Source organism: Falco peregrinus, chromosome 6 (assembly GCF_023634155.1).
Source record: "Falco peregrinus isolate bFalPer1 chromosome 6, bFalPer1.pri, whole genome shotgun sequence".
Taxonomy (NCBI): Eukaryota; Metazoa; Chordata; class Aves; order Falconiformes; family Falconidae; genus Falco; species Falco peregrinus.
The window spans coordinates 13,502,112-13,526,740 of NC_073726.1; the positions used below are offsets into that span (position 1 = coordinate 13,502,112).

Genomic DNA, 24,629 nt, shown 5'->3' on the forward strand with positions numbered 1-24,629 from the left:
TAAATCTTCCCAGCTGTCACATACTGGTCTTTTTAATTCTAGACTCAGTTAGAGATGACTGTAAGATCTCTGTACTTACAGCTCTTCAAAAAAATGGGAGAGGAGAAAAATAACCAGGACAAACTTTCTGGCTTCTGGCACATTTACAGACTCTGTTCACTTCATGCCTTCTTCTGTTAGTTCCCTTGGCAAAGTGACTATCTCCCTCCTCTTTTCCCCCGTGTTTCATGCCATAGCTAGTCAGAGTGAATAAAGTGTAATGGAGAAGAGGAGAAATATCTAAATAGCTTTCTACTATGCTATCACAAAGGAGTATTTTTTCCTCTGCAATTTGCAAGACAGGAAGTTTGTGAAATGGGCAAAATTTTACTACTAGCAATTCTAAAACATCCTAGTCACATTTATTGTTCTCACTATACACAACTGTCGCAGGGTGTCCGAATTCTTTACGGTTATGAGCATATTCAATGATGATACATGGAAAAAATATGGACACATTTATTTTTTGGAAGTAATTGACCAGAAAAGAATCTCTCATGAACTAACTTCAGAGCTCTGCAACAGACAGAAGAGAAGCCAGCCAGAACTGAGGAACACGAGAAACAAAAATTCTTTGGATGTAGCATGTTGGCTTTCGCCAGCATGATGAAGTCCAAGTCCACAGTGACACTCTTCACCCGCTGGGTCAGTGTAACTGCCGTGTGAGTTCCCAAAACTTGCTGCTGCATTTTCAAGAGAAGCAATTACGGGTAACTAAAGAGGGTTGGCCGTACGTAAGTACTAGTTATATGTACTGTTCAACAGCAGGCCAAATGCACGAGTAGTGTTCCTTATTAGCATCGAGGTTACATCACATTCATATTCTCCCATCTCACTTCCTTTATAAATATTATCAATTAAGAGATTGTATCTTTCAAATTGAACTATCGCACCTGTTCATATTGATAGGGTCAGTAAGGGCTCAGAAAGAGATATCCCAAGTGGATGAATCAGGTATTCCTTGCAGTAGGGACTGCACAGAAGCCAGACCGGAGCAGTCTGCTGGGGATACACAGCGCATACCCCACCTGCTGCTCTCACAGCACACAAAGACAGCTGATTTCCATGTTAACATGGCAGTGACAGGTACCAGGTATGCTGAATTTCTCTTTCTTCTTCAAGATTTATTTTGTCAAACAACTAATGTGTTCTTCCCAGAACAGAGATCACATCACAAGAGAAAAGTTATCTGAAAATACAGTATTCAAAGTGCTACATGCTTTGTAAAAGATTTCTGCACAGTAGCACCAGACATCATTACCAAGCACTTCTTGTAATCCTAAGGCAGGGAAAAATGAGTAATAAATGGAACAGCTCAATTTTGCCAGTGGACACAAATTTATGTGCTACACTATTCCCATAGAAGCAGCTCCACTGCGCTTCTGGTTTCTTCTTGACCAGTGAAAGACACCTCGAGGGTGCAGGTGCTGTGAACTTGGCCCAGTGTTTATGGAGAACTGAACACACCTGGGGCAGGGGACTGGGTTCTCCTGTTTCTAAGAATTTCTGCTGAAGCTTTACTCTAAATGGTAAAAGAGTTTTTTCCTCTTTTTGTTTTAAACAAAGGATTGTTTCCTTCTTCTTCCTTCCTCCTCTTCCCAATTATTTGTCATGTATTTGAAAGCAAATGAAAGGGGTTTTTTTTAGAAAACACAGAAGAAGTATGTTCCCTTTTCAAATCTCAACTGTGAACTAGGAGACTTGAAGAAAAAGCAAGCAACAGAAAACAGTCCTTTAACATGGAAACAAGCAATCTTAACTACGCAGTGGCCACTACTGTGTGCTGCTACCTACTGCCTGGAGGTGGTCCGAGTTACACAGGAAAACAACTATCAAAATACTACCTGTTGCAAAATAAGGAACAATTTAGAGGGAAATACTGCAGGATTAATTACCTTTAAGCTACACTTTCAACTTCAAGGACTTGATTTAGAACTCAGTGAAGTCAACAGAAAGATTACACAAATTTTTATAACCCCTAGAGGAAGAGAAATCCTTCAAAGAACTCTATTGATGTAAAATTTTACACAGTTTCATGCCACTAACTCTTAATACTTGTTGTTTTGATCCACTTCACTGCTAAAATGAGAGGGGTGAAGGAAGTTACTGTATTGGTGCTCCACTTAAGGTAACAGATAAAAAGACATCCATGTTAAATGTAATTAGTTAATAGAAATTACGATGATTACATGTTCTGTTGTCAAGATCATTCAAAGAGTTATTTGCTTTTGTCATTGAACAGTGCTGCATTAGTTCTCATAATCTGGTTAGTGCATTAGCACTAAGTAAATTCTATTGATTCAGCAGATAAAATGGACCTAAGTAATCTTTGTATTTTGCTGATTTCCTTTATATTAATTTAACATTTAACTCAGTATACAGATTATCAAAGGAGAGGTGTTGACTAATTACACATTTTGAAGAAATAAAATAATGCATCAGAGATACTGTGTTGATAAAAGCAGTTTTGCTGTACATTTGTTGTGTATTTTTCACATTCAGGTGCATTTTTCATAGAAGTCCTTATTTACATGGAAGCTGTGATGAAATAGAAAAACTGAATTCCAAGTCAGCCAGTTATCCTGAGATAATGCTGAGTGCGGAGACTTATTCCAAGATAACATTGCACAACAACTGCATGTCTAGCCAAAACAGTGGTGCAAGAGATATGTGGGATAGAAAGGAGTCCAGAAAGAAAGAGAAAATCATGCAATTTGCTCTAATTTCCACAGGCTGTGTATAAAAGCAGGGTAACATCTGCCTTAAGAAAATGACGATCTCATTATCACTTCCCCCAAGATCATTCCTCCTTAACATTTCATTGTTTTCACCCACTCCACAGACAGTGCAAGTAACATTTCTTTGTGACCTACACTTCCTTTCTGAACCATTTATGCCACAGATCTTCTTCCTTAGTAGTATTTTTTTTTTTTTTACTGGGGGATTTTCCTCTGGTTTTACTTGTAGGTTTGGAAATGAAGAGTAATTCCACTTTGATGCAAAAACTGTCTGAGATCAGGAACCCACATGCCACCTAGAAAGTTTGAGTAACACAACACTCTCCTGGATAATAATTACCTACTGTTGTTTCAGTGAGTAATAATGATGGCAATTCGTGGTCCTGAGTCAGAACAAGTAGAGTAAGTAGAGAAACTGCTGAGGTAAGGTTGGTGCTGAGTGAGCTGAAAGGCAGATGTCTGCTTTGTCGGGATTTATGTCTCTCCATCGTTTGGCAGCAGAAGCTGAGGAAAATTGTTGACTTAGATGTTTCAACTACCTACCAAATTCAGGTGGGATGAATTCAGGACTTGGATCTGCACTGCAGAATCAGCTTCTCTTCCTCCAGAACATGGAATTGTTTATAAAGAAATCCAAGCAGATCTTTCAGGAGGGGCTGACACGGTCCCATTGCAGAACAGCCATCAGCAGACTAGACAGGAACTTAATCTAGGGCAACAGAGCCTTAAAATTTGGTCTGAACTCAGGAAAAGAGGCTTAGATCTGAATATTACACATCTCTAGTGAGTGCCCTTAATGTTACATACCTACTCGTCTGCATTTTGGATATCTTTTCTTGTGGGATTATAAAGGTTTTTGCATTTGCAAGGTTACACATCATAAGGAAATTATTCTTAGTCCAGTTCTGGTCTTTAGAGATATTTAAGTGCCTTCAGAAACTCTGAGACATAAAAACCACATGACAAGATATCCGTGTTAGAAAGATAAAAATCACTTTCTGCCTGAAATGATTTCTGCACGATTCCAGAGAAAAGCAGCAGAGTCTCTCTTCCACACTAATAACCAATAGGGAACCCTGCCTTCAGTGGAAGAATTTGATTTAAAAGTCTGGAAATGGAACATTATTAGTAACTCTGGCTGATAAAGTAGTGCCCTTTGCAGAAAACGGGAGTTTAACAGATACCACTTTTTCACAGAGAAATCCTGCTTTCATCAAGAAGATGATAAAACACTCAGTAGCAGCACTGGGAGGCAGAGACAGGCCCCTAACAGGACATCAGGAGGAGGAAAACTAGTTTTTGCAGCACTCGGGGACTAACAGGTTGGTCCCCAAATTTCATAGCTGCAAAGATACCTACCACTCAGGGTGGTGTGGCACTTTTCAAAGAAACTCCCTCACCTGCCTTTTTTCTTGCCTTGCCTTTTCTCTTGGGAACTCCCTTGTGCCGGTCCCCACGTGGCTGGTCCCAGGGACAGAAGAGCCTGTGGAATCTGCCCCACCCTGAGATGACACCCATACCCATACCGATGCTTATACCATACCACCTACACGTACCCGTATCTCTACTCATACCCATCTCCATACCCATGCTCCCGTCATATGCAGCTTAACTGGAGTTCAGACTCTTCCTGCAACCCCTTATGCCATGCTATTTGCCCCAGTCAGGTCTTGCATGGCCAGGTGGGTAGATGGCCACATACCTAATGGTGGAGGGGAGCTGGGTGGTAAGCACACCCTGCCTCGCACTCCACCGTACAGGGCACAACAGGGACCCTTGGGGTACCACCTGGGCTTTCAGCAGACAGGCAGTAAGCACAGAACAGGAATGTGGATGCAGCCTGTCACCCTACTACTATGGTTTAAGCCTGTTTTAAAGGGTTTCAGTGCATATTGCCCATCACCCAGTCCCTCTTCATTTATCCTTCTGAGACATCAAAACCCCACAGAGAAGCTTGCACAAAATCTGTACGGGTGGGAGCAGGCTTTGTGCCCAGGCAGGGTGCTGTATGCCATTTGATATAACATTTCCAGAGGAATAAGTGACTGAACCAATTTGACGGATTCTGGTTCCTGACTTTTAGGGAAAATATTCAGGCACATTCTACTCACAATATAAAAAACATCTCCACGCTGTGAGATTATCTAAATAAACCACATCAACCCTTCCTAATGAGAGAGATGTGGTGTTATTTTTAAACCTGCCAAAAACTTTTAAGCTAAATGGTGTGGGATAGTACGGTTACAGGGCCTCGAAAAAGTTATTTGTCTCTATTTATTTTATTAAATATTCCTAGACATACCCTTAGGATGACAGATCAATAAGTGCCTTTGTGGTTTCCTGATAGAAAGCAGCAATTATTTTCTTCCATTACAATATAAGCATAACCCGATTTTACTCATCTATCATTTGTGTAATGGTAATAAAGAAGCATCACCATGTGTTTATTTTACTGTCACTTTTATCTTTTGTTTTGGTGATCTTCTATTTTCATTTCACGTTCTTCCAGCTGTTTGTGCCTTTCATTTGACAGGACTTGTGAACAGTTTGTCTTGCTTTAGGACACTTGTTGGGACACGGTGGCAAAAGCCTGTCTGTGGTTTCTCTTTTCCTGTAAGGTGAATGGAGTACTTTAGGTTTTCACCGGAGCTTACGTGTAGAAGAAACAGAGCCACAGGATCTTCACAGAGCTGAATTTGGATTTCATTTTTATAGGTGCTTTTTCATGGAAGCCAATAGTGATTGAAATTAGGTATCAGAGGACAACTGGGCCCATGACTGTTTAGCACGTAAGAGACACAGAAAGGCTAAACAAAGCCCGTAAGATCATGATCTAACTAATGACAATTGAAATGAATAGTTGAGATTGTCAAGGCTAAACTCAACCCGTCTTCCTCACTTGGAGAATCTCATTTAATCCATGATAGAAGTGCACACTACTGGACTGTGTCTGCAAATGAAGTAAGCAGCATTTGTCTCCTCATCTAAGTACTCCTCTGCTTTGAGGAGAACCACACTAGGGGTCATAGTGACTAACTGTGACCAAATAAACTCTGCTAAAAGTCTACATCCAGTTTTCTCTTTGTTGTGGGTGAGGATATTCCTAAACAGTGATTCAAAACTTTCCACAGCAGCTACCTTTCAGGTATCTTTGTCCTGACTTGGGCAATAAAACCCTTTACTATGACTCCAAATTTTTCTTTTAATTCAAAGCCAGTTTCCTCCTTGCTGTCATTGAAGTGACAGCCAGCTTTTCACTGAAGAAAATTATTGGGAAGTGCTAGCTGGTCATAGTTCCACTGAGGTACCTCTGAATCAATCAGATGTGCCACCAGATCTATTTTTCCTAACCCTGACTTCAATGACCCCAAGCTTTGGCTTAATATGTACTTCACTGAAACACAACTGGAATTTTTTTATTTTGATTTTATAAAGTTTTCCATGAGCACTGGGGTAAGTGAAGCAGAGTTGTGTCTGGATTTATATCTTGTGGTTGGTTGACTTAGCTGTCCAGCTGAGCTCTGACAGAGCATTTTCCCTTGGGTAAGCAATACCAGCTTCGGTCCCCGTGAGTCCTTCTGATGTTTATAAAGGGGCTCCTTAAATTTCATTGGTTTCCATAGCCTGAGCGTATACTGGATATATCCCTGGATTTACACCTGGCTTCGCACCTGGATTCACATCCTTGAGGTTTCTTATTGTTGAGGTTGTCAGGACAACAAGCAGAAAGACAGGTATGCAATAGCATGACCACATAAACTTCATTCCTTTAGGAAACAAGGCTAAAAAAGAATAAATTTTGGCAAACACATCAAGATGAGTTGAACATTTTTTTTAAAAACGGTTAAAATCCGAGAAGACTAAGTTGAGGAAGTGTTTTGGATGTTACATTCTGGTTTATGTTGGTCTAATTCTGCCTTTAGCAGCCTCCAACTAAACAGTCCTGAGGGACAGCCACTTAAAAAGATAGACTACCCAAAGTCCAACAAAATCATGTGCAATTGTCTTGTGGGACTTCTTTTGATAACATGAAATGGCATTCATCAATCAGACTCTAACTGTAAATTATCAGATAGCACTCCCTTGCAAACACTGCTAAAGGCTCATTTTTCTTTTTAATGTTGCAGTTAGTGGTATACCATATTCACTGCTGTACTGTTTTCACTGTCCTATGACTTAATCGCACAGTGGTCAGTGCCTTTCACTTGCATCAGTGGTCTGTGGTTTCATTCTCTCAACATCAAAGAGAAGGATCATCTTGGCTACATTACAAAATGCAAGTTTTGAATTTTGCCAAAATAAACTGTGACAAACTCTCACAGTTTATAAAAGCTTTCTTTTAAGTTGAAGGTGACTTACAGAAGGGGAAAAATGGGTTATGCCTTCATGTACATTTTTATAATGTACAAAAAAGGGCCTAAGAACAGTTGAGGGGTGTGGGACTCCTTTTGTTATGACTATTTTATCTCCAGCAAAATCAAGGAATACCAGATCTGATATTCCTGACACAAGCATAAGAAATAACCTGCTTCCCTTCTTCTGCCTGTTCCTTCCCTTCCTTCTCCTTCCAAACTTGCAGGTCTATTTCACACACCTGAGAAAAGCAGGCGTAGAAAGGATGCAATTGAAATCTGAAAAAATTTACAGGACACTTTTAGTGGAGCCTTAATGAGCTCTCTGGATTAAAGCAAAGGAAACTGAATGGCAAGGCTGAAGTCTTGATATTTCAGTGTTAAGCAAACAACCAGGACAAAAATTTCTGACTGCCTTTATGCCATTAAAAGAAATCACAGAAACATTTTTCCCTTTATCAATTTAATGTAGCAGAAATCAGAGTTCTGACGACATTTCTTGCAAATGGGCAACTATAATAAACCGTCTGCAGTATAAGGCATTCAGGTCTGATATGCAAAGCAGCAGCAGACTCTGGAGAAGCTTTTGAAACAGGAAAGTACTTCCCAGCATGTGAAAAGTGGCAAATTATTCTGTCAATATTTTAATGGTATACTTTGCTATGAAAAGATCACCTTATGAAATGGGTTTATAGGCAAGTACAGAATGAGGTAAGTTAAAGGCCATAAACTTTAAAGACAGTCACTCACAAATAAAACACCCCAGGAAAAAGGAAAAAAAGTGCTGTCAGAGAAGAACAATGTTAATTGTTAAAAACGAACTGAAAAATTGGGGGTGGGGGGGTGGGGGGTGGAAGGATATTAAGACCTGAAATGAAAAATTAGGACAGCAATAGCATAGTGAAGAAAGATAAGAAGTTACTGTGCTGAATGTCTGCTAACTTGCTTTTAGTTCCTGAAAATTGCCTTTCCCTGCAAAAAAAGGGAATAAAATGCTATGTCTGTTGTGGCTGCTGTATCAGCACCCACTGGCAATGCCTACATCTGTGTTCAGCACCTGCGATAAGCAGTTGTCCCCTGAACGCCGAGGCCGCTGTGATGGTGCTCAGGCTAGGTCAGACCCCACCTCTGAGCACATTCCCACTACGGGGGAGAAGCCATAGCAGCTCTGTTAACGGATGCTTCTCCCCAGACCACCCCGCGTCAGCCCTGACAGTGACAAGTAGCTCCTTCTCTTACATGCAAGAGGCTCCCACCTTCAACCAGGGCATGTGCCAGCACCCCATCCTGATGCCCTGTGTGGGTGGCCACGCTGAGGAGGACTCTGGTGGTACTGGGGTGACGAAGGCCTGCAGTTCCCCCATCCTTACCCCGAGCCATGCCGATGATGGGACATGATAAATCCCACCTGTCTCCAAATGCAGGTTGAGCCATTGCTCAATCCTGACACAGGCCTCATCTTGGCTTGCGAGGCTGAGCACAGCCCCATCACCACAGCTCTGGCACTGACCTCTGGTACAGGGCAGCTCTAACCTTCCTGTATTTGAGGGGAAAATATGCCTCCCAGAGAGGATATTTAAAGCCCTGCTGCATAAGCAGGTACAATTCAAAGCTCTAGCATTTCATGTTTCAAAATAAATGTCAAAAATACCTGATTCCCAGATGCTGTATTTCCTTTAGAAGAGCTAACACCAGCCAGACGGGAAAAAATAACTTCTGTGTTTCCTTCAGTCACAATATTTCAGACGGTGGGAGAGCAGCACCTGAACACATGGTGTACAGAAAGGCAACCCTCCCATCCGAGACTACTGGTATCCGCATTCAAACACACTTCTCACAGACACTTCTTTCATTAAGGAAACTGATTTCAGTGGGGCCGTTTCTGTATCAGGCATGAGTAACTGTATTACAATCTGGCTCTTCATGGCATGTTCCAAACCAGCTCTTTCATTTTTTTCTAAGGAGGGCTGTGATTCAGCATTAACATAGTTTAAATATGAGTGATATTTTCAGGGACTCCTCAGTACACATGGCTACAAATGTTAATGAATACTTTTTTGAAATATTAAAAGAAATAACTGTCTAAATGTTCCATTTATCTGCATCCCAGTCTCTCAAGAAAAATAATTACTTACAATTTTTTTAAAAAAATAAATTTTCCCCCGTTCCACTAATACTTTTTTAACACCTTAAGGACCTCAGCGATTTTCATACTCAACTTACAGGAACTAATTCTTAGAGACATGAATCACGAGCAATGCGAAGTGATCTGAAATAATCAAATGATTTTGTAACTGAAACTGAGGGGACGGCTACCTGGCAATGGAGTAGGCAAAGACAGAATGAGAGTCCCAAAATGTAACAAATTAATTGTCACTTACCCTGTTCAAGCAGTATTTGCTCTCTTTCCCATAAAAGTGCTGGAGACATTTCATGTTCTGCTTGTCAACAATCTTGTTGAAGAACTCATTGATGGTTCGCACGGAGACGGCACAGACTGCAGATCTGTTGGTTGGTTCAGAAGAGTCTGGTTTGCTTTGTGCAAAAACACCATAGAGGATATCATCGTTCAACCCAAGGCCCATTTCGTGGGCTAGAGCTGCACCTGGCTTGCTTACGTAGGCAGCCTGCAAAATGTTGAATACCTCCTTTCGGATGGATCTCTTTCTCCGCTTTTCGGTAAAAATACATTCAAGAGGCATTTCCATGTAAGAACGCATCTCTGAGTCTAAAGTGCAGAAGCGGATAATTCTAGTGTGAAAAGCTTGGGAGTCAAGTGATTCTCTCTGGACAGTCAGAAAATAGACAAAGTGATCATTTTCAAAGGCATGGACATACCTGACGGGATACGAGTCACGGAACTGAGGGAGGATATCTATGTAAGACTGATCTGTGAGAAATTCAAAACCATCCTGTGTTTCTTTTAACCTTCTAACTGATATTGAATGCAGCACATGGGGAGGTTGAAATGTAGATGTCACAGTATTTCCAACAAAGAAGTTAACAAACCTGTCCTTTTCAGTCACCAAAACTTTGGTTCCTAAAGTGCTTACAACACAGTCAGGACAATTATCTGCTTCTCCGTCCACCCGGGGTGAATACATGCAGTGTACCTCGCTTTCGATGTCAGCAGGGTTGTCAGGGTGAATGATGTGACGGTGGCAGATGCCTCCGGACACACTACCACAGCTGATGAGCTGATCATCATAGTAAGTTTCTAAGAGCAGTGCCAGGTTGACATTATCCTTCCATACGCTGTTAGATAAATTGGCTTTATCTCTGCAGTCTTCGCATGGCGCGCAGTTAGGGTTCTCCAAAATGGGCCCGGTCTTGTACACGGAAATGTTCTGGAGAGTTTCATTTAGTACATAAATCTTGTTGACTGCTCCAATATAAACATGATGCTTGTATAAAACTACATTCTGAATTGGTGTTTCTGCGATGAAGTTAGGAAGATCGTATTTTACATTCAAATTCATCTCTGATTTTTTAGCTGCTTCTTTGCATTGTCCATGGCTCCTCTGCAGCAAGGCAAACAGGAATACGATAAACCCAGAAGGATATGCAGTAAGAGACTTCATTGTCAGAGATTTAATCTGTCAAAATATATTTAAAGGAAAGACTGGTTATATTTCATATACTTAAACATCAGTTTATCAGTCAACAGAAATCCGTTTCTAGGCTGCATGTATTAGCTGAACTATTTCAGTCTAAGAAGTGTCGTAATCTTGCTTAGTGTCATTAATAGTCTGTGCTAGCAACTGCTATGATGACTGTTCTTCGTGGGTACCCATTTCACTGCTTTTAGAACAACTCACAGCAAGATTTTCTTACGATTAATTTTGCAGGACCCCTCAGTGTGTTGTACAGCAGCAGCAGAGACAACCACTTCCACATCAGCATTAAATCAACTGACTGATACAGTTTAGAAGATGGTGCACAGGTAGGTGAAAGCAAATCTGCTCAGGACACTCAGGACACAACTGCACGCAAAACAGTTATAGCACTTCAGTGTGTAGATATATTTGGCAAGTTTCTCAAGGGGCTGAGCTGGTTCTTAGCGCAGCTGCTCAAAAATGAGAAATAGAAAAATATGAAATAATGTCAAGATCTGAGCTGGAAGTGGGCTTCTCTTTCATTCTGTTGACATTTCTGATTAACCAAGGAAGAGCCTTTTCTCCACCAGACCAAAGGAAGAAACCCCTCTCTCTCTCTCTCTCCCTTCAGATCCCCAAACCACTGCCTTTCATAAGGGCCCAGTTTGGAAAAAAGGAATGTTTTTTTCAGCCAGCTCTTCTTGGAATAGTCATTTCCCCTAGTGTTGACAAGGTTTTGTAATATATTGTTAGAATATTTTATGCATCATGTGGTGCCTGGCATGTGCAAGTTTTATTTTAGGCCTTGTACCACAGCAGTAAGTCACTCTGGTGAACCTTTACAAGATACAGGCATATCACTGTATTGTAAACAAAGGGGGATCGAGTGACCTACAGCCATTAACTGATGAAACAACCTAGCACTTTCCTTTTTTTTACTTCTCCACACAATTGTTTGATGTGGCTTGAAAAACCAAAGGCAGATGACTAGTACGATATTTCACCCCCTCAGAAGATCAATTAAATGAACTGTGGTTATGAACGTTTCAGTGCAGCGTCCACACTATGCCCTGTCACACCAGACATTTTCTGTTAATGTCATGACACAGTTGTTAAGCCAAATTTAGCTTCTTCATGGAGAAAACAATTATGCATTCTAACAGCAATATGATCACATACTTTAGGAAAATACAGCTTGGCTATAGTTAAGCAATTGTTGCTAACTGAGAAATGCTTATGACCACTGATAGGATTTAAAATAGACAACCTTGAAAACTGCAAACTAAAAATAGGAATCTGTGTTGACTTTTTATTTCATTAAGACTTTAAGCAAAATGAAAAGATTACTATAGACCAGAGCTGTTTCAGACATGTGTAACTTCAGTGTTTTGACTAGATTGGTTAAAATAATCCATCAATAATTCTCCTGCATTTCTTGTGACATTTTATTTCAGCATCCACTGAACTCTTTTTGTGGCTTACCTCATTAATTACACAAAATAATAGGTTTTGGAAACAAAGAATTGTTCTTCCTCCATGCTATCTGATAATAATAATGATCGAGAGCTGGGGATAAAAATCAGAAACAGAGGCTATTTGCAAGTATTAGCTAGTAAGAACAAGTTACGCTTCTGGTATTGAGAAATTAAGATCTTCCTTCAAATCAACAACATTTTCTGATATTAATTAGTGATAAAAGAATCATGGAAACAAATCAAATATGGTTCAAGGTTAAAAGAAAAAGAAAAGAAGAAAGAGCAAAGGCACCGCTATAATTAGAAAATAGCCCCAGTACACAGAGCACTGACTTCTATATCGTATAGGGCAGGAAACAGTTTTGTCATCCTCTGAAACCTATTACAGAATTTTTCCTGATCTGTGCTGGGATGAAACCAAGAGTTTTCGAAGTTTGTGGAAACACCCAGCAGTCCCACCTGATCCAAGAACAACCGTGTTCACATCCCTGCCTCGCCAGTGCAAAGGTCCCCACAACGGGAGGAGCGGGAGTCTGGTCTATCGGTCTCCTTTCAGCCAGCACTTCCACCCCAGAAACTGCTAAAACTGATACATTCCTGCAGATTTACTTCTGACGAGTCAACATGTTCCGACAAATACCAGATTAAGCAGAAAATTCCAAAAGTGCTCTATTTCTGACACAATGCGGAGGCAGGTATATTGTTTACTGCAAGGAGTTTAAACCCATCTAACAGAGGTGGCACTGCAGTGGAGAGAGAAAGCAATAGGTGAGACAGCAGATGAGGATGAGGCTGATCAAGCACCAACATGGGAAAAAAAGATGCAAGGTTACTTGGCAGGCACCTACTTTGTTGCAGTATATTCTGTGCTATGTTCTTGTTTTAATAAGTTTCCAAATTGATTTCCCACCCACTATGCCTCCCAGTCTTCAGTTTACAATCCTCCCCATTCTTCCAGTGTCCAAAAAAAAGAATCCCTAGCTGTCCCAACAGTAAACACCAGTGTGCACTGCAGAGCGATTTAGAGCCATAAATATTGTCTGACCAATTATTCTTTGCCTTAAATCACATCTTGGGATGTGAGGCCAGTATCCTTGGATTGGCTACTCTGCCTACACTTGGTGAAACAGCACTGGTTTGAATCTGTGCTCTGGAGACAGAAGATTCCTCCTTAAACTCCTTTAGCAAGTGAGATTGGAATCAAAAAGCTTAACAGCAAGAGCAAGGGCGGGATTCAGTGTAACGCAAAGAATGCCAGGAATAATAGGTACTGTATTTCACCACTACAGGAAGGAAAATATGAGCAATAAAAGGAAAACAAGTAATCTTTGCTCTCATATTTGAGCTCCATCATTGTGTCTTCCTTTGGATGCTTTTGAGGTGTTTTAAGCATTCTCCAAGACAGAAATCTGCTGATTCCCACCTATGGGAAGATCAGGCTCAGATGTATGGGCAGCTCTGGGGAGGATGGTTCCCCACAATACATGTCTCCAAGACACAGTGAATCTTTCCTCATGGTCCCTGAAATCAGAAGGCACATGCTCTACTGTGAGACGTTTATAGCCTTGGGAGAACACAGGAGTTATGCGAAGAGTACAATGTGCAACTCCTTTTCTTGGGTATTTGTTTCTTCACAGTCCTCACATCATATAAACTTCACTGTGCCTCGGTGAGACTCCCGTGACATTCAGTGCCTCTTTTTATCTGCATTTGATCCAGGGTCTTTATTCCACTGCTGCAACCTCCAACACAGAGCTGCTTTTCTGTAACCGCCACACCAGGTCACTGCAAACACACTTCACTTGAACACAACCTGAAGAAGCAGAGAAACTGGAGAATTAAAATTTCAGTCTCAGCTCTTGTCAAAGGTCCAGTAGTCCCAGTTCTCCTTAGCACACACTCAAATGTAACTTCAGTTGAATTTAAGCACTTGAAGAGTTTTGCTGAATTAGAACCAAAATACTTAGGCTACAGATACACTTTCTGAGTCCAGGCCAAAGAACTAGCTGCTGTCTATCACTTGCAGAAGGAAAACAAGTAATCCCTTTGTTTCTCTACTTGGTTTGAATGATGGATGCTGTTCATTCTTTTGTGACCTTCTCGTGACTTGTGTGTCAGTGTGTCTTTCATGTGTCTACAGAAGACTTGTAAGCTTTGGCCTGCAATAACTATCAGCAAGCAATAGTCGTGGATGGATTATTCCTTTTGTAAGAGATATTTTCAAAGCCTGTGTCATGATGTACTCATTCTTCCATCCCTCAGCAGACAGTAGCTTGTATAACTGATGAGAAAATGGATTTTGGTCAACCATTGCAAGTGGCTAGTAATGAGGTGTCGTATTAGTGTGCTTGGCAACCTCAAGTTCTATGTCCAATGGTTCGCACCAGGCTTTGTCTTGAGTGTTTGTGTACCATTAACAGCTTCCCAATGGCAATCTTTTTCCTACAAGTTTCATTCTCTCTAATTACAGCCTGGGTGATAATTTTTAAATATTGAACGTCATGTCTCTCCTTCACACTGTTTGCCACTGTACCAACAAGTCAGGCCTGGCCGTACTGTGGAATCATGTTCAAGCTGACATATGCAAGGGAGCCAGAAAACATGGTCATGCTTGTTTTCCTAGCTCCCATTTCAACAACTCAGGTCAAATTTAACTCTGATCACAAAGGACTCCTCAGATCTGCACAAGCTAAGACAACACGCTGACATGAAAGTGTTTTGTAGGTTGTTTCATGCATCTCATTTTTCCTTGCTTTATTACAGAAAAGGAAATGCGTATCCTATATAAAGCATGTTTGTACAAGAACACATTTAGTCCTCTGATCATTTCAGGTTAGGTAACAGCAGAGCCACATCAATTCATATTTCAAAAACTCTATTTTCAGCAAATGGTAGCCTTTTCCCCTCTTTAAGGAAATATTTGATAGTACAGTTTTGTATTTTTCCCAGTAGGGCAGTACATCTTGTTACTTTGGGCTCTGACAAACTTCTGGTGGCGAATGTATACAGGATAACTCTAGTGATAACTGCTCCCGACATTTCAGTTTGCTTTGCTATCCTGGACCGAAATCTGTGCCAGTTCAAGACCTGATTCCCTGCGGATCAGAGGCCCTGCCATGGAGACAGCAGCATCATTTAACAGGACAGACAAATGAGACGGGGAGGTGATAACAGCTCCATCCATCCAACTTTAATTTGTTGTTGCAAATCTGTCACAGTGCTGGCACCAGCTTCAACAGTCTAAGCCCGCAGCGGACGTGTCTTCGTAAGACTTTTGAATTAACCGATTGCGTCTGTAGACAAGATTGGTTGTACATAAAACACTTCAAGAGGTTAACCTATTTTCTATGTCCACAGATTAAAAATGTTCTTAAGTCAGAATTGCTAACCTGAATTAGCTACCTTGAGTCAAAATAATGGACAGAACAAGGAAATTTGAGGGAATAAGTCAATAACAAACACACAAATGAACTCCGAGTTGAATTCAAATGGCTAATCTGAGTGAAAATCCACATTCCCTTGTCTTCAGCACTATTTCAACTCTAGTTTAGGTTACTCATCCTGACCAAGGTGGGAACACAATTCTTCTACAGTGTAGTACGTACACTATCATGATGCGTTTTCCCAGTGCATAGAGTCACAGGACTTCGTAGTGGTGATTTAGTTCATAAATTTATTCATAACAGTGCTGGGAGGTTTCTATGGTACTCCAAGAGGTGCACGTGCATGCAGCTAGCTGATGCTGAGGAACTGGTGGGCAGAGCACAGCCTAGGCAATTGCTGGAGGATCTACCATTAACTAAATCCTCTACATATTCAGTGCAGTCATGTGTGTCAGAAGAAATTGCTTTCATTAGCATGTTCAACTAATCTGTGAGCCTTTTCCTACAATATCCAAACACACAAAAAAAGAATCTAAATTCTCCCTGCATAAAATATACTCTTTAATATACATGGTCCATTACTGGGTCCAAAGTACCACTGTAATTCACCACAGCTATCAATAGAAGCATTTTTGTTCTCTGCCAGTTTATTTTTAACTGCCATTAAAACACAAGAACACTAATCTAGCCTTTGCAGCGGAGAAAATGTTATTCTTATACTCATTTAGCATTATTTCTTTTTTGTCGGTGTCCTGCAGTGCAATAAAGTGTAAAGCATTTTCTTTGAAACTTGGTTCAGATCTTAACATCCTAAAGCCAACTCATGTCTTGGGTCTGTGTCACAACTGGATTTATTTAATCATTTTTTGTTGTGATGGGCTACAATGGCACTACAGGTTCTTTCATAACGAACCTCAGCAAACACTTGCTGATATATTTCAAGAGCTACACATTGCTCAAAAAGACTAATTTAAAAGGTGGTATACAGCATTTGTTGGGATTCAGGGAATTTCACATGTGTGGAAGCGGTACTCATTCTAAGGGCTGAGGAATCAATTCTGCAAAGAACAGGAACTAGAAAAGAAGTTCAAAATATACAAAGAGTAATTGAAAAACAGGGAGGAAATACCCACAATAAGGTAGGTCCTTCGTTGTTTGTTCATGCTTGTATTTTCAGGTTAATTTAGATCTTGAAAATACAGGAGGACAGCTTTCCACATCTGGATGGGGGGATTTTTTAGAATTATTATATTGTTTAGCAATAGCACAAAAATAGAAAGTAAACTTTGAACAACACAACACTATTGATCCACCCCATCTGAAACGCAAGTCAGCAATTGTGGAGCTTCAGTAAGAAAATACCTGTGGTGCTGTTGTGGCTTTTCACAGTCGTAGTAAAATAAATTCAGTTCTAGCACAGACTTAAGCTTGGTATCTGCAGCAAATAATTCAGCCTGACAACTGACATGTGGACATCTTATTCAGTCCAAGTGTTCAGTCCATGTAGAAAAGGAGCTCTGTGTGGGGTAGAATAACATGTTATGCTTGTTACGGTACACGTCATGACCAATAACAAAGGACAGCGTCGGTTTTCGATTTTAAGTTACTGAATACGGAGGTACTTGGGTTCCACTACCGATCTTCCATGTTTGGACAGACTAATTAATTTCTTAACATATTTTCGCCATATATGCAAAGCAAAGACCTTTATTGACTCTAGCCAGTTGAGACATATGCCCTGGTTCACTGAGGAAGTCACACAAGCTCAGGTAAAGATGCAAGCCGTTTTTGGTGTGGTAAAAACACCTTACAGTAGGAGAAAGCAGTTTTCTTGTATTTCCAAGCTGATCCTGTTAATCAACTTTTTGCATGAGTCTGAGCATTTTGTGGTTGTCTTGTACAGAATGGGGACAGTGTAATTTCCTTGGAATGCAGTTCCTCCTTTCGTGAAGAGCCAAGTTGGCAAATCTGGCTGCAAGCACAGTTTTAGCTCAATTCCCTTAACTACTCTCAGCACTTAGATTTTTCTACTTTATGCTTTATGGTTATAACATCTATCTACCTGAATTCTTGTATTGAAATGCAGAGCAGATTTTGGAAGCTTTTCCTGTCTTGTAAAGCTAACAGCCTTCCATACTGTGATAATTAAAGGAATGGCATGGGTCATAAAATGAAAAAGATTAAAAGGCAGATAGCCAGGAGTAACCAAGACAGCATACAGATTTGATCTAAATGTTCTACCAGCAATTATGAATGATCTTGATGCAGGGCATTTCCTGCAGTTTAATTGTCATTTGGTGCTAATGGTTCTTAGGAGTCCCTGAGACAGTAACTCTTCACAGCCAAATACTAATCTCTTTAAAAAGAAAAAAAAATAAATTCTGTACATTAATAGATAGTGATGATAAAGTATATTATATGAGAACTGTACCGAAGGATCTACATGCACACTAAATTATCAAATTCTGTTTTGCTGTCATAATAGATATAATAGGTACAATAACAACAACTAAAACTCAACAAGTCCCTCAATTCCTTCAAGGTGTGGCAGAAATACCTAGGATACCAAGCAAAAGAAATTATGCTGGCTCCGTTCTTTTCTCTGAAGAGCTGGCAGGATGGTGTCAGGCTCTTCTGCTTCGCAGGCACACATAAAGCATGCCACTGGGTACCATGACTTCACCCTTTTCAGTCAATGTGTCTTCAAGGGCCACAAGGCAAATTTGTGACAAAACCTAGGGTCAAGGATTTCCAACAGGTTGCTGATGCCTTGCTTGATACACATCTTGTCACGCCAAGGTGTCACAGTCAAACTTTGTGCAGGGTCAAAGCGAGATCAGCGCATCTATAAGAGTAAGCTGGGCTGCCAGATTTGGGGAGCTCGCCCAAGGGCTGGCATGAGACCATCAGCTTTCCCTCACTCAGCCTGCTGGGGGTGGCTTACCCACATCAAGGAGAAACCAGGAAAACCCTCTGCTTGTGGACCTGTGCTGGCACTGCACAGGGGCTTTTAGGTTGCCTCCAAGCCCCCTCCCTGCATCTAGGAGCTTTTGTGAGGCTGCTGAACCAGCCTGGCCTCGCACAGCCTGTTGAGCTGATACTACGATTTCTCCTCATGTATTATATTTAGTGCTGGCAAATAGACTGCACTCCTTCTATTCCCAAGCTGGCTCCACAGGCAGCACAACCGTGATTGTGTAATGCTGTGTTTGAGATAACGTGCCCCACCAAACACAAACTGCCTCTATGCAAAACTAACTCGGTGGTCTTTGCCCCAAGTAAAAACATGGTGCAAACCCTCAGAACAGCTAACAGTAAAACTGAATTGGCTATGTTTGTAAAGTGGCTAGTGAAAGTAATGAAGTCTATATTTACGCCTTAGCTTAGCAGAACACATCCTTTATCTGATACCAACGTTAATAACCTGATGGTCTACTTAGCTTCACAGCAGCTTTTTGATAATCAAACAGGAACAATGTCAAGGATAGTGCTTATTTCCCATCTGTGTTTGGTTAGGAGGTTATGACCTTTTCTTTTTAATGCTGACCTTGCTTTTGTCACTGCAAGTTTATGTTATTGCAATGCACTTTAACTGATGCCCTACTTTCACTCAGTTTAGAAACTGAGTTAATGATGGCTCATTGGCGTGACTGCTGCCTTGCTGTGAACCTGTGATTCATGATCTGCTTCCAAGGACTTTACGGTATTGGTGTTCATAAATCCCGAAATGGCCTGGGACCAGCCTATCTGACATCCTGGCTCTCACCAGAGGCAACAGTGTCACAGCTGCAATCAGCAGAGTGGCTGATCTGGAGCAGCCTCAGCTCCTGGTTTTTGGCAGATGTCCCTCAGCGAGGGTCCGTCAGCCACAGCTTTTATTCTGAAATATTGTGCTGACCTTCAGAAGATGCTGAAAAGCTCAATAGTTTGAAGAAGGTGTTCAGGGATGGCTGAGTGGTCAGAGTTTTTTCATGCTAATAGGGTCTTTTTTTTTTTTTTTCCTGAACAGCTTTTCCAGCTGCTTTATTTACTTTCTTTCAGCTCGACCCCTCCCCTCATTTTGGGGAGACCTGGGGAGCTGAAACGTGCAACTGCGCCTTTCAAGGGTTCTTGTTTATACAGGGCCCAATACCAGGTTTTTGGACTTGTTCAGACCCTGGAGTGTGTCCTTTGGAAATCTGCAGCCAGATGCAAGGAGTTTGTGAGATAAGTAAAGAGGCTGTTTCCAAACTTCAGAGACTATTTACCTTTCTCATAGAGGTGACATGAGGATAAATTAGCTTATTCTTACAAAACACCTCCAAAATACGAAGGGCTTAGTGCCGGTGCTTACAACAGGCACGGCACTGCAAGGCTGAGCTGTAAGATGCTGCCTTCCATACAGGGGCTGATTTAAAACCGCCGTCTTCACCTCTGCAAGAACAGGTCGGCCAAAGGTCTAAATGCAGGACTAGGGCTTGGCTTTGCCCCCCTCTGCCACCTGCCCTCCCCTGGGTGCAGGCAGCCCCTGCCCACGCTCTCCTGCCCTTCTGCCACGAGAGATCCAGCATCTCACCCCAGCGGCCGTTCCTCACCCTCCTCCTTGTTCGGGTGGGAAGATGCCAACAGCAGAAGGTGCGGATATGAATCCCCCTAGGCAAAGCGGTCCTCACGCTTCAGAACAGAGCGGGCCAGGAGGAAGAGAAGGGAATGAACGTGGGACTGGAGGCTGCCTGTCAGCAGCAGGACCCGTCTGCGGTGCCCGGCTCCATCCTGTCTGGGGCCTGCAAACAAGCTTAGCTGGGAGCTGTAACCCAGCCAGGACCGAGGGCCTCTAACTGCTCCACGTGATTTCTTCTGTAGAGCTCACGCTCAGGTGAGATCCAGGGAATATTCAGCACAATGCGCAGCCACCAGCTAATCTAAGCACCTAAGAGCTTTGTGGCCAGCAAGTGTTAGCTTTCTGGATGCCTTTCTTGGACTTATGCCTTGAACTCACTCTAAACCCCATTTTAGATGCCAAAGTAGCCTCTCTGGATCTTACGCATAATTTTAAGCTTGGTTTGCTTATCCAAAAGGAAAATAAAATGGCAGTGGTGAATTTGGAAACATCAGTTAATGCATGTTTTTAATTTAGGACTTTATATTACAACAATTGCTCCTGAGCATGGGGTTTTGTTAAGTAGTTGATACCACTGAATTAAATACTTCGGGCACTGAACAAAGGTCACTGTCATTTAACAAGAACATTTTCTTTTACATCCCTGCTCCTACTTAAAATATTCAAATTATATTGTATTACTTATTAGCACCATGCATGTCATGTTCAGATAAAAAAACTGGGCTACTCCTGTGATTAACAATTACTTCAGCAATTTAAATTTGAACAAGGTACAGCTGTTGGGGATAATGATGGGACAGATCTAACCTCTTATGCACCCGGGCTTTCACACAAAAGCCTGGTTTCAGACTTAAGGTTTGTCAGGGTAAGTTACGGTCCTTTACTGTGAAGCTGCTACCTTTTCCAAGACTCAGCTCCACAGTCTTTACGCAAACAATATTCTAATCGATTCCTGTGATAGCTGAGCTGACTAAGGACTAGAAAACAGGGTGCCTAGAACAGCCTGAAAGGCAGATCTGTTGACATGACAGAATCTCAATATTACCGTATTTAAAATGAGCAATATATGATACAGGGTAAATACTGAGATATAGAAGGCATAACTTAACAAGGGATGATAGGTGCAGAAGACTATCTTTAAAACTCTTATATATTGTTAATGAAGATAATCATTACCCTTTAAAGAAAGGCTGAATTAACCTACACTGCATTTCCAAGTAACTAGCTAATGGACACAGGCATTATCTTTTCATATGTCTTTGAAACCCCTATAAACCATGCCTAGTCAAATATTTGACTGATGGGCTTTTACCCCTATTAATAGCATGTGATGAAGGTCTCAGTAAATAACCTACCTCCAGATTTGCCTTCTCTAGAAGGGAAAGGGGTACTTTCTTATTCTTTAGCCACCTCTTAAATGCTCCTTGCTGCTTCCTGAAAGGCTTTTTGTACTGTGAAAACAATTCACCGGTTGTTACCTTATTTTTGTGCCCTCCAGGGATTTTGGGCCCTGTACTCTCCTCAGATGAGCAAGAAGCCCTCCCTTCAGTCAGGGGAACTCTGGAAGCCATTCATGCTTATCTGCAGGCAGAGGTTGGCCCGGCTTGTCTTTAGTTTATGAGAGAAGCATGGTATTATTTGCATAAAAGGAGTTCTTTCAAAGCATGTTATATGAAAACCTCTCAATTTGAAAACAAACAAAAAAACCACACAGCAATTTTCAGGAAGCAGCAAAGATGTCTCTGAGCTCTCTCCCAGCTGATTTTATCATGGCAGCTTACATCTGAAGAAGAACAAACATACTTATTTTTGCAAATGTGTTTTCAGTAGGAAAGAAAACTCCAGAGAACTAGCAAACAGTCTTTCTGACTGGTAATGACCATGCACAATCTTTTCCCTTTTCAGTCCTGCAGGAGAACACATGGGATCCAGTTCTGCAGTCACAAAGTCATTAATGATTTTTGTGATTTCATGCACTCTGTGCTGACTTTACCTACCTCCTGTCTGGTTCTCATCTCTCCCAACTTCTATTAGCATGCTCCGCATTCAGAGCTCCTCCTTGTGTGTAGCTTGACATAGTTATCCAGGGGGGGGAAGAACAAAAAAAAAAGAAAAGAAAAAAAAAAAAGGAAAAGCTAACTGCTGTTGGTCAGGCCTTTCTGACTATAACCAGGAGAGGGAGGGAATCATCCCTTTCTCACAAATGGACCTGCCTTGCAATCCATCTCTTTTGTATATGTAAGATCAGGATAAAAAGGACACAAATCCAATGGAATTTCATGCAAAGAGTGGTAACTAAATTCTATGGGATTTAATGGAAGATAAAATGTAATGGGGTTTTAACATACTGCAGTACTGAAGCATGAACATAACTGACATTAAATTTCGTAGGATAGTTCAAAAGCTAACAGTAAAGTTCTCATGCTGGGTAGATTCAACAGCATTTTCCCGCTGAGGAAATCTGACTGACGAGCCAAGGTGGAGTCCTGGGAAGATGTGGGGAATATCATAGGAGAGGACCTTCCCAGACCAAGAGCTCTTTAATCCTCTGAGAAGGCAGAAGGAAACGGCGAAATATTGCCACCATGCCATGTTCTCTGGTGATTCATATGTAAGGCCAGTGTTTGCAATACCAGGAAAAGGAGACATTTGGCGACTTCAGATTCTGACTACAACATACTTAATAAACACTAAACACTAGGAAGTGAGGAAGACAAAGCAAAGCATAGAAATACAGCCATAGTACAAGTGCGGGTCGTCTACCTGTTCTCAGCACTTTCATAGTTTCCACTGAAGGTGACACAGCTTACTTGTATCCAGACACCCCGAGTTTAACAAAAGGGACCTACATCCTGGCTGGGGCAACACCCCCATTTACTACTCTGAAGCACTGCAAACACAAACAAGGATAAAACTCTGCACTCTGTCCTTGAACACGTATGGGAGGGCAACAGCAAAGCAGATGCCAAAGTTTTCCTTCGTCAGAAGGGTTAAGCAACAGTTGAGATGAAGTTTTCAATCATCTACTGTGGGCTAAATTGCATCTTCAAACATGCACATTTTCCACTGATTTGAATGGATGGTAAACACATTTTTCAGGGTGAAATTTGGATTATAGTCTCTGATGCAAAAGTGCTTAATCACATAGGGAGCTCCATACAGGCTCACTGCTTCACTGGAGTAGGTAGAATGCAAACAGTATTGGACTATTTAAAGCATTATTAATATTGTGATTGTATTATTTTATTTTTTTTAGTGCCGCTTTGGGCATTTGTAAGAATGATATCAAATACCAAGGATTAACAAGAATCATTTTTCCCCAGGAAAAATACTGGCCTCTAATCCAAAGAGCAAAAGCAATAAACTTAAAGACTTTAAGCAAAGGTTTTGCAGGACAGTAATACATAACATTTGAAATTAGTACCCACTTTCCAGAAGTAGACAGGAAAACTGAATGTAACTCCAGTAATTCATTTAACATTTTCAATGACATTAGGAAAGAGCAATTAATCAACTTTAGACATGAATTCAACTACCAACACCTTCCATTGTCTTCAGCAAAGCTGTCTCTCTCTGCTTTATTCTGCTTTCTCAGACCTAACTAACAGAATTTGGTATTTTTGGATGAGAAGACATATGTCATGAAGACACATGAAAATGATACAATAACACCCATAACAGATACAGGGAAATATAATAAAGATAAAAGGATATATAATTCCCATAACAGAAATCCTAATACAATTCTGGCTGTAAAACAGTCTTAAAGATAGAAATCCAAGCCCCAGTTACCCCAGCGTATATCTGAAGACAGATAAAGCTTGTGAAGTTATTTCAGTTTTACAGAGCAAAACGTTTTCTTTTCTTTTCATGCATTTGGGACAACTCACAGATTTGGGAAGCTTCTCAAAGGCTGGAGTTACTTGGAAATCTGCTACCTTTATCCTCATAGGATCATCCACGGAGGGGGAGAAACAAATTCCAGTGTCTTAATAAATATTCTTAATGGTCTTGAAATTTTCATAGAATAGTTTGGGTTGGAAGGGACCCTGAAGACCATCTAGTTCCAACCCCACTGTCATGGGCAGGGACACTAAACCAGGCTGCTTAAAGCCCCATCCAACCTGGCCCTGGACACGTCCAGGGGTGGGACATTTTGGTGACTGGGCCAACCAATCCAAAAAGCATTCTTCTTCATCATAAAGCTAAAGACAAAACAGCAAAACCCCACATATCTCTCTAGGAATTCACATGGCACAACAGACCTCTACCAAGCCTGAAACTGTGCTAGCCAGAACAGTTTCAATATGGAAAAAGCAAAGTAAATGAAAGGTGAGGTTCAGCATCCATCTCAAACAAACTAAAAAAAAATACACAAAGAAACTTATTTTCTGCTTATTTTAGGAGATAATGCAACTTTGGGATTCTAACTGTAACTGCTAACTG

At 41.1% G+C, this 24,629-nt stretch overlaps 1 protein-coding gene across 3 annotated transcripts in view; it reads right to left on the bottom strand.

Moving 5' to 3' along the window:
- MET (MET proto-oncogene, receptor tyrosine kinase) overlaps positions 1-24,629 on the bottom strand; it is a 90,896-nt gene that overhangs the window by 60,008 nt on the left and 6,259 nt on the right. For all 3 annotated transcript variants that reach the window (XM_055808266.1, XM_055808265.1, XM_055808268.1), the window contains exon 2: positions 9,511-10,725. In XM_055808266.1, the coding sequence (XP_055664241.1) occupies positions 9,511-10,710 (1,200 nt within the window). In that variant the 5' untranslated portion in view covers positions 10,711-10,725. The remainder of the gene's footprint in view (positions 1-9,510; positions 10,726-24,629) is intronic.